General features: G+C 28.5%; 1 protein-coding gene across 1 annotated transcript; it reads left to right on the top strand.

Moving 5' to 3' along the window:
• Positions 1 to 305: 305 nt before the first annotated feature.
• On the top strand, positions 306 to 12,665 carry LOC129983910 (uncharacterized). Its single transcript, XM_056093613.1, has 4 exons — positions 306 to 476; positions 4,268 to 4,433; positions 7,398 to 8,828; positions 11,049 to 12,665. Exons 2-4 carry the CDS (start codon positions 4,283 to 4,285, stop codon positions 11,225 to 11,227), a joined length of 1,761 nt encoding a protein of 586 aa, XP_055949588.1. The 5' UTR covers positions 306 to 476; positions 4,268 to 4,282; the 3' UTR covers positions 11,228 to 12,665.
• Positions 12,666 to 13,482: the final 817 nt, after the last annotated feature.

Here is a 13,482-nt window from a genome sequence, read left to right as displayed (position 1 = left end):
TCATTTTGCACATAAGTACTGTAACAAAAGATATTTTATTTCAAGTCAAATATAAAAAACAATCTGAAATGAATATGGAAAAAAATGTCCAGTTTTTTAAAGTAATAAAAAGAATTTTGAGTTATCAAACATTTCATAATCATCTGATCTCAGATAATTATTTTTGCTTATTCATTTGGGGACTATTGTTCTCCTCTTCAAGTTGTCACAAAATTTCGTTCCATATTTACGATTTTACTGATTATGTGAACTATTTACTGCCCTAGATAAGAGCCGCATTCAACTTTTTAAGATTTTACAATCAGTCTAATTACATGGATTTAGTTCGCACGGAGGAAAAAAAAGTTCCAGAAATGACCTCTCTTTGATGCTCTAATGTTTAACGAAACTGGATCATCATGTTCAAGTTGACATTATTTTTAACATCTGCTAAAAGTACGCCGATGTCGTAATTTCACCAAAATTCATTACAAAAAGTAAGTGAATAATTTTATTATTATAATTATTTTCAAATATTGAAATATAACAAACTGTATAGATTTCGAGCAAGTGTGAAAAGCAAGCACAATCGTTTCAAATAGAAAGCTTAAATAAGATTATTATTTAATTTCCTTGTGAAACGTTTCATCTAAAAACTGAATCCAGTAAGCTTCTCTTAGTCTTAAAAATATTCAACCTAGAAACTTTTCTCCTTCCAAGGTCAATTATATGGTGCGTACTTTAAATGAAAACTCCAAGCAATTTTTTCCTGTACCTCCAAAAAATGAGACTAATAGTAGGTCGTTGATCCGAAACCTTTATAACAGTAATTAGTTAATTGAAATTAATTAGTGTTGAGAACCTAAAACCTCTTAAGTGGTTGAATATAAAAATTCGAAAAATTCATGGCGCAAAAGAATATCTATTGTTCTTTTAATTAATTACATGGAGAATACATAAAAGTTTGGCGCAGCCAGGGCTACAACGGCTAGGATTAGATGCTTGCATGTATTTTGATCATTTTTTTCATTTCAAAACGGCATTTGTTGAAAAAAAATTGGTACAATATATACCAATCAAAATATTTCCCATCATTTTCTACAACTTTTTCCCATTTTCTTCCAATAATTCTTGCAATTGATTGTTTTCGAATAGTTTTGGTCCTCCAAAGAAGTTCTTTGTCATTGACATCGAAATCACCACTCTTAAATCGTTGAACCAAAACCGACAATTGGAATATGACAGAGCAGCATTACCATAAGTTTCTAAAAGTATCTGATGGGCTTCGTAGGTAGATTTCTTCAAATCAAACAAATAAAAAAGCAATGAATGTCGAAAATGCAATTTGGAGCGTTCCATGATGGGAGACTTGATGCACTGAATAATTCAATAATACGAAATGAAAAACTTTCCAAATGATAACACTAAAGTAATAGTAAATTGGTAAAACCCAAAACCATTTTCGTTTATATAGATACTTTGCGTGTTTATCAATAGATGTCGTTGATTAAAATACATGAAAGCACCTAATATTATACATATAATTTGCTCAAATCGTTACTAAGTTGCTAATTTCTGAGCAAGTTACAGATAAGCATATAAATTTTTATATAGAAGCAAAAAATAAATGAACATTTTTATCTAAATTTCATTGCTTAAAACTATCCAGAAATATAACAAAAAAATTGCTTACTGGAAATTTTTTAAAAAGTAAAAATTGATCTGAATATAATGTTATTCGTTGTTTCGGTAAATTTCAATCGTTTAAGTAAGGTATTTTGAAGAATTATACTATTAAAACAATTGTTTAAAAATAAATTTACCAGAATTCCATCGCCATTTAATGTCAACTAAAAAAAGCATATGTGGTGAGGCTAAAAAAATAATTGAACTGTTTATGTAGCTGCGAAACGAAAAAAAAAAACAAATGACCTACGGCTGTGTCAACGTTTCCCTCCTGAAGCAACTATTCTTTTTTTAACCTCGCATATCACTCAAGTCCGGTTATATGCTAAAGTTCAGAAAGAGCAGCAAGTTAACTTGAAAATCAACTTGAGAAATTCACAATTAAAATAATTCACTTTTGCAATGCGGAGGTAAGTGATGATCAAGCATGGAAACTTTTGATTAGTTTAAAATATTCTGAGAGGGTTAAATTATTCGGGAAGTTAAGGGAGGTCTTTTTGATTGATTGAGTACCTTGAAAAACAAACAGTCAACGATCGAATGAGAGGGGATATGAAGAACAAACACTTAATCTTTAGAACATCCATTCACGGTTTCTGCCCTAGAACACCTCATTCATAAGGCGGTGTCTAGCAAGATGTTTTTAAAAGAAACATGGGATCCCCACTATAGAACACCCACACTACTCACATGAACTTTCATTCTCCTTTGTCAAATTAGTTCTAAAAAATCTAGAAAAAGAAATTTTTTGTAAATCTAAAATTGAGACTTACAAAACAAATTTGATTCAGTATAAGTAAATGTAGCACAGATGATGGAAAATTCGCATACTTTAGTACAGCAGTCCGAAAGGGCAGTGCATTGAAGATAATAATATCAAAATTATAAAGCAAAGAAAAGCAAAAAATAATTAAGAATCAGTGGATTTTGTAAACATTGGTACGAAAAGATTTTTATATTACATAGATAACAAAGGGGAAGTACATTAAAAATAATAATGTCAAAATTGTAAAATTAAAAAAAATTACGAATCAAGTAGTTAATTTCTGTCTACACTTCTCATTATTGTGTTCATAAAATCATAATTTTTTAAAGCAGAAATATCCTTGAATTCTAAAGACTTTAAAAATTTTGAATTAAATACTTCAGGAAACTGTAAACAGATAAATAGAAAATAAAGAATTTTTAAAATAATATCATTGGATGGAGAATAGAATTAGATGGAGCACTTGAAAAAGGTATTAAGATTATAATGAAGTTATTCCTAAAAATATATGTTTTAGTTTGTACAAAGTTCTACGGAGAAATTTTGAAAGTTCCCAATAACAGGATAATGTTTAAAGATAGGATGCTTTTTATAAATTAAGTCTTATGTAATGTAAAAGTCATTCAAAACATGCTATAAAGCAGACCATTGGATAAATGTTACCAAATTTAGATTGCAGTTAAACAATATGTCCTAAGATTAATTTTTGGATAGTAGATATTCCTTAAAAAGGAGTTTTAAAGCTCTTAAATAGAATTTTTAATTGAAAATGTATACATTTCTTAATATTTTCAAAACATATTACCGACAAAAAGCAATTTTATACCATTTTGGTAACTAAAAAAAACTAGTTTTGCAATTAAACTATACTTTATTGTTCTACTGTTATTTTATTTCTAATTTTGATATCTTTAAAAAAAAAGAATATTTTACAATAATACTTTTCATTACTGCAATTTTACACATTTATAAAAAAAGTTATCGCTCAGTTAAAAAAAAAATGACATTTGTAAATTTTTCAAAATTGCAGCTGCCTCAAAAATTGTGTGATCAAAATTAGCATATAAAAAATAAACAATAATAATGTATGATAAATGAAGGTTTAGAGATAACATCATAGAAAAGCTATTTGAACAAAATAAATAGAAAATCTGTATCATAAGTGAAGTTTTGCAATAACATCTGAGATGTCTAGCTTCCGTTTAAAAAATATTTGTTATAAAATTATTAAACTCGGCAGAGTTTTTTGAATAATTAAAAAAAATCTGAATATGCAATCAAGATAGCTATTTCTGACCCAGTTTATTTAAAAGAAAAATAGAGGAGAGAATGGCTACATGTAAAAATACAATGCACTTATTTGAACCTGGGAATGTCCTATCATTTTAATAATTATTAACGTGTTTATGCTCTTTCCAGAAAGAAATCATCAACTATTTTTGATTGAATTGTGCTTATTAAGAAGAATAGTTTCAGCATCTGTTAATTATATTCAATTTCCAAAATAATAATTAATCCAAAATAAGGCTCTCAGCTAACAGATACGAATTCGCATACCATTCAGAAACTAAAACATAATTATACTTCTTTAAAGTGAACGGCAAATGGTAGAAAATGTTCACGAGAGATATAATTTTCTTTCAAAGTAAAAAAGATATCATTAATAAAATGTACAGCGTTGCGTTTGAATTTCTAAAACATCTGCGATACTGTTATTACAAACGATATTAATAATACCTGCTTTTTTTATTTACTTTTCGGGCAAATTCTTGCCTTTGGAGTTTTATTAATACTACTTCCTGCATTTTAATATTTTTCAATATTATTTTTTTACAGAAATTTGAATTTAAGATGACGGCGCAGAAAAGCGAAAAGAATGGAGGAATTGACACAATTCCTTCTAAATCAACTGCACAAAAGACGGCAGAGACCCCCCAGAAGTTCTGGCACATCAACAGGGAAATGCTCCGTTTTAAACTCCACTTCTTCTTATTCATGGGAGGTATGATAATATATATATTGGTCATCTTATTATTAGGTGTCCAGGCTAAAATTAGGAAAAAATTATCTCTTAATTTTATGCAACTATCCACTATAATATAACAGATATAACTTTCGTAGATTGGAAACATTTTCAAGTGTTTTTTGGGTCTAGATAATTCAGCCACGTACAGTAGTTATCAATCGACACACAGGCGAAAAAAATTTTCAGAGGGGTTTCATTATTAAATATTTAGTTTTTATTTCATCTTTTTATTTAGTTAAATTTAACTAATGTTTTCTTTCATTATTAAAGTAACTTCATTGTTCCATAAATTCTACTGATTCCATCAAGATAGTAGTCCACCACATTATCACAAAGATGTTACAGCGTTTTTGAATATAATATTTTCTCTAAATTGGGCTGAAAGAGGGAAATTCAATTGCATGGCCGCCAAGATCTCCGAATTAGACACCATTAGACTTTTTTGTTTAAAGATTTAATAAATCCTTTGTATAATTCAAAAAGTTTACATTTTAGATGAGTTGAATAAACCTACCGATCAAGCAATTCGTCTAATAGCTCTTGATATGATAGGAAGCACTGAGAGAGAACTGAATTGTCGTTTAGACATTTGTCGACATTTATTTATGCTGAAACTTGGTACCACGTTTATTTTATTTAAATAATTTTTTGTTTCTAATTGGAAGTTTCGTAATAATAAATCCAAATTTTTGAATACTTTTTAACCGGAAACCTGTGTATCCAAACAAATGAATGTTAAAATGTCGGAACAACTTTTTTAGTGTCTGATCAACTGAGATTATAAATCTAGAATATTTTAGTAAAATGGTGTTTCAAAAAAAAATTTATCATTCTTCATATTTCTTGCGAGGTATCTTAAATATGTGGATGAGAAATTCCACACAACAGCAAAATTTTCATTTATCCCTGGGACACAACGACAGTGATGCTGCTTGAATCACAGGCTCTTTGCTGAGGACGGGACGTACCTCCCTCTGGCAGAGTCTGCGCATAGGCAAGATAATATAAGCTTCAGAAGAATTTTAATAATAGAATACAATAGTATTTTGAACAGATCTCAGTATTCATATTATAATATCCATTGCTCATTCAGTTTGCCGAGTCTGGCTGGGCATTCCTTCATAATTATCATTTTTTTTTAACATTTATCGATTTCCACTTACTTATATTTCTGTTATTTAATGCAGTAAAAAGTTTTAAAAAATCACTTGTTAAGAAATCTTATAACGGTAAATTCTGTGTGGAAGCGCATTATCATTACAAGAAGAATCTAGCGAAAGAGTGTTTGAAGGTACTCCTCGCCACAGCTCTAAATAGCTAGTATCTGTACTCAAGTTTCTTAGTGCGATAGCTAAATGATACATAAAAATGAAAATGTATATTTTCGTTTCAATCGGAGATTCAAAACTCACGAATAGAGTTTGCAATTACGGAAGAAATGATTCTTTTTAAAAAATGTTTTATCTTTTCTCTTTCCCTCCTGATTCTAAGCAGCAGTCTTTTGAAATAATTATATTTTTAATGTTCGTTTAATGGAAGGAGCTATTGTCCCACATATTATGTAAGTTTTTTTTTTATTAAAAAATTAGTCAGACAAAAATTATTCTAATCAGTCAAAGATAATTTTAAACAGATAAAAGTGGTGAAAACATTTTACAAAGAAAAAAATCAGGTAAAAAATAATTCTAAACAGCTTTCTCTAGTGCTGAATATTCAGCTTAACCACTTTTTAGTTCCAATATCATTATGGGGATTATCAAAAGATTTCATGCTTCTTTTACACTCGATGTTATTATAAAACAGGCGTAAAAAAACAAAGGATTTATGTACAAAATATATTTATAATAAGAAAGTTAGCGACATCTATATATCAACGCTTCTTTCTTCTGAGAAAACATCTATGGCAATGCCTTTCAGAGACGTTTTTATTACTTCTTCTGAACGTTTGGCAAATCTTATTTTCCAACAGTTGACATTTGTTTTCAATTAATATGCTTGAATATTCATTTAATTGAGACATATATGTAGCATAATATTTAAGACTTTTCTTTCTTGTCTTGTTATTTGTCAATTAATCATATATAGATAACTGTTTTTAGAGAATATATAAAAGTATTTTTAAGTAGGCATTCGAGTAGCTCTCTTCTCCATCAATTCTCTTGGTAACGAAGGAAATTAAGAAGAAACTGAAACGTGCTGGATTAGCACTATTAACAGGCAGAAAATGCGGTATTTGATATATATCCAGCATAATAATTTTGCTTTAAAAGTTGACTCTTTAATAGGAATTAATCCTCTGTTTTAATTTTGCTGAGCAACTAGGAACCCTCTATCTTTCCTCATTGACTGCATTTTGAGTTATTTAACTTCTTGGATATTTTCTCAAATCGAGATTCGTCAAGTACAAGTCTATTCCATCAAACTGTTAGAATAATATAATGATTACATGCGCATATGCATGGAATGGTATTATGTCTTTTAGTAATCACATAAAAAGTTAACTTTAAACCGCAAAGACCTAGATAGAAGAAATATGAATATGGCTTTACCATCAGGCTTCAAGATTTGATCCCCTTCAAATCCTATTATGAAACGATTATTTGGTATTGTATGAATTTATGTCTAAATGACATCTCTTTACTCCTGATAGCTTAAAAGCGATATAAGCTATAAAAATGAAACCTAGTACGTGAATTTGACTCCAAAATAGTAGATTCTACGTGAAATTGTCGCCAAAATAGTAAATTCTTATCAAATTTTGAACCATATTCGATCTTCTTCATGATTCTATGAAGTACAAAACACAATATGTTGTGTAGTATACTAGAAAAAAGAGGAGAAAATATCTTTCCTGGTTTTTTTTTTCTAATTTAATTAACTTTTTTAATTTTTATGTATCCTACATTTACAGCAATATTTAATCTCTCTTTTCTTTTTTAGGCCTAGGTTCTTTAATGCCATACATCACCATCTTCGCCAAAAACAGAATTGGTATCTCTGCAACTTCATTGGCTTCCATTCTAACCACTCAGCAATTTCTATCCATCTTCTCAAAACCACTCATAGGTTATATTGCTGACTATTTCAACAAGCTAAAGGTCATCATCTGCATTCTAACTATAGTTCAGACTATTTTCTTCTTTCTACTTCTAACGATTCCAAAAATTCAAAAGGAAGATGAGTACGCCATACAGAGCAATCATACACATATTTTAAACCCCTATGATTACCTGAATTCTTCTCATTTGTACTTAAATTGTTCAACAGAAAATGACGATATTCTATTCTCGGAATCTGCTTTATACTTTCGAAATAACGAAGAGATAGAATACTGTTTAACTTCAATGAGTTACTTGGCCAAACTTTTTGATGAATGCTCTAATCAAGATCCAGAAGCAAGGGATATCGACAATGAAGATCTGATCTTAGATAATAACACCGAATATTCTCTACTTCCTAAAGAAAATTCAAATAGCTCTTTGACAATTTCACCTTATTCTAATTTCTTGGCGACGTGCAAAATATGTTGCAATTCTACCAGAAAATGCCAAAGCATTAAGTGCGAAACTCCAAAGGATAATCAAAAGAAAGTTTCACCTATTAAGAAAACAGTAAGTGACTTTGAAACGTACCAATTTTGGGCCTTTGCACTACTGACCACCGTTGCTACGGCCTGCACGAATGGTCTTTTTACCCTTTCTGACACTGCCTGCTGTGAAAGTGTAGAGAAAAACGGTGCCCAATTTGGTCGCCAGAGACTGTTTGGCGCGATTGGCTGGGGATTTGTATCTCCCATTGGTGGACTACTCAATGATTATACCAGCGATTTCACAGCTGCATGGATTCTAATGGCAGTTATGTCAATCATATCTTTACTAAATATACTTAGACTGGATTTGGTGAAACCTCAGTTTTCTAAAAATCTTCTGAAAGATATCGGTTCTGTTTTAAGATCAAAAGAGTTCCTGGCTTTTAAACTTTGTGTCTTCTTAAATGGCATTTGCACAGGCGTTTTATGGTATTATTTGGTGTGGTATTTGACGGTACTAGGGGGAAGTCGTTTCCTTTGTGGCATGGTCCAGACAGTGCAATGCTTCGTCGGGGAACTCCCGTGTATGTTCTTCTCTGGATGGGTTATAAAGAAGATTGGTCAGTTTAATGTCGTAACTTTGGCTCTGATGTCATATTGCATCCGGTTCTTCTGGTACAGCTACTTGTGCAATCCGTGGTACGTTCTTCCTGCAGAAGGCCTCTCCGGAATCACTTATGGGTTATTTTATCCCGCAGTTGCAGTCTATGCGAAACTTAGTGCCAAACCAGGAACTGAAGCTACAACTCAAGCAGTGTTGTTTGCAGCCCATGAAGGATTAGGTAAATCTAAATATGCATTTATTTAATCAGATATTAAAAAACAAAAAAATGTTTAAGTGTAATCAAACTTATAAACCGAAATATCGGATATGTAACGCTTTAATCCTGAACATTTTGCATTGTCGTTGTCCATTTGATTGCTCTAATTACTGCCTATGCCTATGCCTAGGCCTTCTTATATTATGCAATTCATAGAAAAAATACCGATCTAAAAACTTTATTGTATTAATAAAAGTAGAAGTCTGGAAGAATTCTGGTTTAAAATTAATGTCCAAATAAAGAAAGCGTTTTTTAAACTTAAAAACTGGCAAAAGTGCATGAATTAATTATTTAATGAAACAACACATTGTTTTTGAATTATAATCCCAGTAATTAAAAACACTGTTAGAAATTGTGTTAAACAAATTTTGAAAAAAATTATTAAAATTAAAGAAAAAAAAATAGCACAGAAATAATATTGATATTTCTTTAAAGTCATTTTTTAAAAATTTTAAAATAAAGTAAAAAATAACTTTATTATTTTTTAAAATATTAAAATACGCTTCAAAATTGTTCAGAAAAACAGAATTTCGATTAATTTTTAGTTAATTATAATTTAGAAAAACCATTTTTAGTGAAACCATACTACACAAGGAGAAATTTCCGGCTAAATTTAATAACTTTATTCCTATTGCCCTTCCTGTAAAGCGGTTCCAACGATTTTTTTAAATCTAGATAATACCCCAGCCTGCAAACAGTATCATGTTAAAAATACTTTAATTCTTTCGCATGATGAATTTGTAATTTGTTTAAAATATTGGCTCAAATATTTGAGTCAAAAGATAGATTCATCCTCATAAATTTGCAAGAAGGAAAAATAATACATTTTTGAATTGTTAATAAGAATTTGGAGCTTTAAAATTTTGGTCTCTGTCATATTTACCCTTTACGAAAATCACAGTGTGTTAAGCAAATAAATTAATTTACCTCACTATTATAGTTATATATTTAACATAATTTTTTTAGAAATTTTATTTTTGTTAATTCATTGTCAAATTTAATTTTATCCCATTGTATAAATAATTATATTTAACTTATTTTAATTATTGAAAAATAACGATAATGATAGTATATTATAAAATTTAATTTTGTGCCATTGTATAAATAATTATAATTAACTTATTTTAGAGTTATTATTGAAAAGTAATTTCAACGAAAGTATTTCATCACTTTTTGATTTTAAATCTATCTTAAATTGCGCAATACATTAATTAAATATATATAATGAACATTTCAAATTTTTCTTTCGAAACCAATCGAATTAAGAAAAAATTCAAATTATTATTAATTCAAAATTATTATTAATTATTAATAAATTATTATTATTTCAAAATAAATGTGCATATATTAAAAAGACTTGCTTATATCGCATATATATATATATATATATATATATATATATATATATATAAAAGAATCATGCTGGTCTCAAGATATCATCAAAATGGTGAAAAACTTTTAATTGGTCTTTCTTCACAATAAGTTATGTTAAGGATAATTTTTTGTTTTACACTTTGAAAATAATATCTTGAAAATGACATTCACATCCTTCGTTGGACGACCGCCTTTATAAAATTTTGTATGACATAAATAGTATGTATTGGCTTTCATTTTATTCACCCCACAAACCAATTTTATAAAATTTCATATGACAATAATCAATATGTGCTGGCAGTATGTAATAACTTTCATTTTCTTCGACACACAGTTCTTTTTTAAAATATCTCATGACACTAAGCAGAATGCAATAGTTTCGTCACACAAGACATTTTTATAAAATTTTGAATGACACTAAATCGTATGTATTAGCTGTCATTTTCTCCATCACACAAGCCACTTTCCTAAAAGTATATATATAGTGCTAGTCATTATTTATTTTCTTTCATTTCTATCATGACATTATATATAAAATTCTATAGAACACTAATGAGTTCTATGAGTGTCTATGGGTGAAATTTCTGCTTGGGCGTTTTGTAAGAGCTACTGCTTATTTAGGGCATATTGATGTACATATAAATGAAATCATTTTTATTACTTATATGGATGTGATAAAGAAATGGAATGAGTGACTTTTATCTGACATTAGATATGTAATTATGAATAAAAATGTATCAAATAACACTGCTTTTATGAATAATTTTTCTCAGTTTATTTCTAATCTTTATAAAATTAATATTACAGGTGCTGGAGTCGGCTGCGTAGTGGCTGGAGTAGGCTTTGACAATTTGGGAGGTCACACTACTTTCTTCATTCTGAGCATGTTTGCTGGTTGTAGCATGATTTTGAGCATCATCCTGAATCTTAGTTTCCGAAGACAAAAAGGCAGCATTAACGTGACGTCATCTCAGAGCATTAAATAATACAATATTTAGCCATCAAACTGTTTTATATAAAATACCTGAGATAATTCTTATCTCAAATTGAAATTGTGATGTTTGTTGTAGTAATGCAAAAATAATAATTTTAAAAAATTATGCAATTGTTAGCGTTATCTGCCCTCTTTAAGTTTTTCCAAATTATTTTTATTCTCATTTTTTTTATTTTTATTTTCAAATTTAAAAAACAATGCGGAGGCGACACAACATTATTTTTAGGAAAAGGATTATTTTGGTGTTCTGTCTAAAATAATTCGTGTATTAAAAAAAAAGAAGTGTGTAACAGAATCATGAACTTTCCAGGATCTACCAAAATTTCAAACGTTTAAAAAGTCTGAAATCATCGTCAAAAAACACATAATATTGTTTAAAATAATGATTTAAATGAAAAATCATCTTGAATTTTGAAGAAATAATAGCATGCATTACAGCAACTAGTGACCTTATTTCTCCACAACTACATTTATGATAAATTTTTTATGATGCATCCCGATTTGAGGAATGTATCATGGAGTTCTTGAACTTAAGTATCTTAACCTCCGGACTCAACAACTGATACGGGTATCAGCAGAGCACTGATTACTAAGTGTTTATGTAGTGTTAAGTGAAGATATTTCATAGACTAGTAATTTGATAACTTATATTTCTGAATGATGCTTGCAAAAAGTCATAAATCTTTTGAAAAAATTCGTCATATATATATGTATAACTGAAGAGCATCGACATTCCTATCAGATTCAATAATTTATTATATTTCTTCAAAGAAATAACTATATGAAAAAAAGATAAGCTTATGAAATCAAAATAAAAATGACAGCCCTGGAAGACGATGAAAAGCAAATTTCCTCATGGTAAAAAAATAAATTTTTTAAATCCTTTTTTACTTCATCCTTTTAATCCTTTTTTACTTAGAATCAAAGTATACAAAAATTAAATATAGTAATCGTTAAAAAATTCGTCTTCGAAATTGTGACGAATATCTACGTTTCGGTTTTCTCTGAATCCAAAAAGCAAATTTTTGGAATTATGTCTGTTATTGCAATTTTTTTCTTTAAGATGTTATCTGCACTTTTTTGAATTAAAAAGATATATTTCTACCTCATCAAAAAAATCATAATTTAATCATCCTATCTATTAAATGGCAAAAATCCAATATTAAAAGATTTTACTTGTTCAATACATGTTTTAATCTGTCCAAGTTGTGTTATTCCCATGTTCTTAATAGAATTCTGCTGCCTTTCATTTTTGAAATGCTCAAATTACTTCATAGTTTTAATTATAGCCAGAATGCATTGTTTAATATTTAATATTTTCTAATGTTTATATTTTCTGAATATTAATGTGTATTTAGTTTACTTAAAGAATCTGTAATATATGATATATAATTCACATTTCAATGTAATTTTTGGCAATGTTTATTGCTTCTCCAAATAAATAAAAAAATTTCTGTACCAAAATATTTATGTGTTTTTCTTGTACAAATCCACAATTTTTGTCTCTTTCTAATAAAATTATGTACTTTTTTGACGAGAGAAAAATCGCTGACATCTTTTCATAGCGCAAAAGTTAGTTAAAATATCACTTAATTAAAAATTAATTCAGTTTTTTATATTTTTCCACTACATGTTGCGCATTTATAATCTCGCAACATAATTTTATGTTATTTTAAAAAATTAATTCAATGACACCAATTTAATTTAAAAACTCGTATGGATTAAAACCGATAAAATAATACTTAATCGATTAAAAAATTGTAATTTCCAAACGATTTTTTTTTCTAATTTTAATAGCATTTTTAAAAATTAATTTTAAACACAGTTTGTAACAATATTTTCTTATTATAAAGAGAAATTAAAACAAATTCCTTCCTGCTATAGATCTTTCAATCACGTGCTTTTGCCAGAGTTATTGTTAGAGCTAAAAAAATTTCCTCTTTTTAACATCAACTCCAGAGTAAGTGCAGAAGTTTACATTTGTGTTTTATTTCGTCGTATAAACAATTTACAACATGCGTATGCAATAACCTACTTTTTAAATACCGCTTTTGTTTGTCTTAAATGGTTTAATATAGCCTCATATCTTAATATCTTGTTTAATGAGCATTTAATTACCCTGGGTAAGCTTTAATGAACCTAGTTAGTATGATAATAAAAACTTTTCACATTGTTTTTTTAGCTAAAATTCCTTGACTAAAATTTCATTTTTTTTGATAATTTTTTTCTAATTTTTATTTCATTTTA

This window comes from Argiope bruennichi, chromosome 9 (assembly GCF_947563725.1).
Source record: "Argiope bruennichi chromosome 9, qqArgBrue1.1, whole genome shotgun sequence".
Taxonomy (NCBI): domain Eukaryota; kingdom Metazoa; phylum Arthropoda; class Arachnida; order Araneae; family Araneidae; genus Argiope; species Argiope bruennichi.
Note: the sequence above shows the minus strand (reverse complement) of the source record. Positions and strands in the feature narration are given on the sequence as shown.

Bases quoted from the DNA above. Each gene is read 5' to 3' on its own strand.
- LOC129983910 (XM_056093613.1), top strand. From the start codon at position 4,283: ATGACGGCGCAGAAAAGCGAAAAGAATGGAGGAATTGACACAATTCCT. The intron at 4,434-7,397 runs GTATGATAATAT...TTTCTTTTTTAG, and splicing joins CTTCTTCTTATTCATGGGAG to GCCTAGGTTCTTTAATGCCA. The intron at 8,829-11,048 runs GTAAATCTAAAT...TTAATATTACAG, and splicing joins TGCAGCCCATGAAGGATTAG to GTGCTGGAGTCGGCTGCGTA.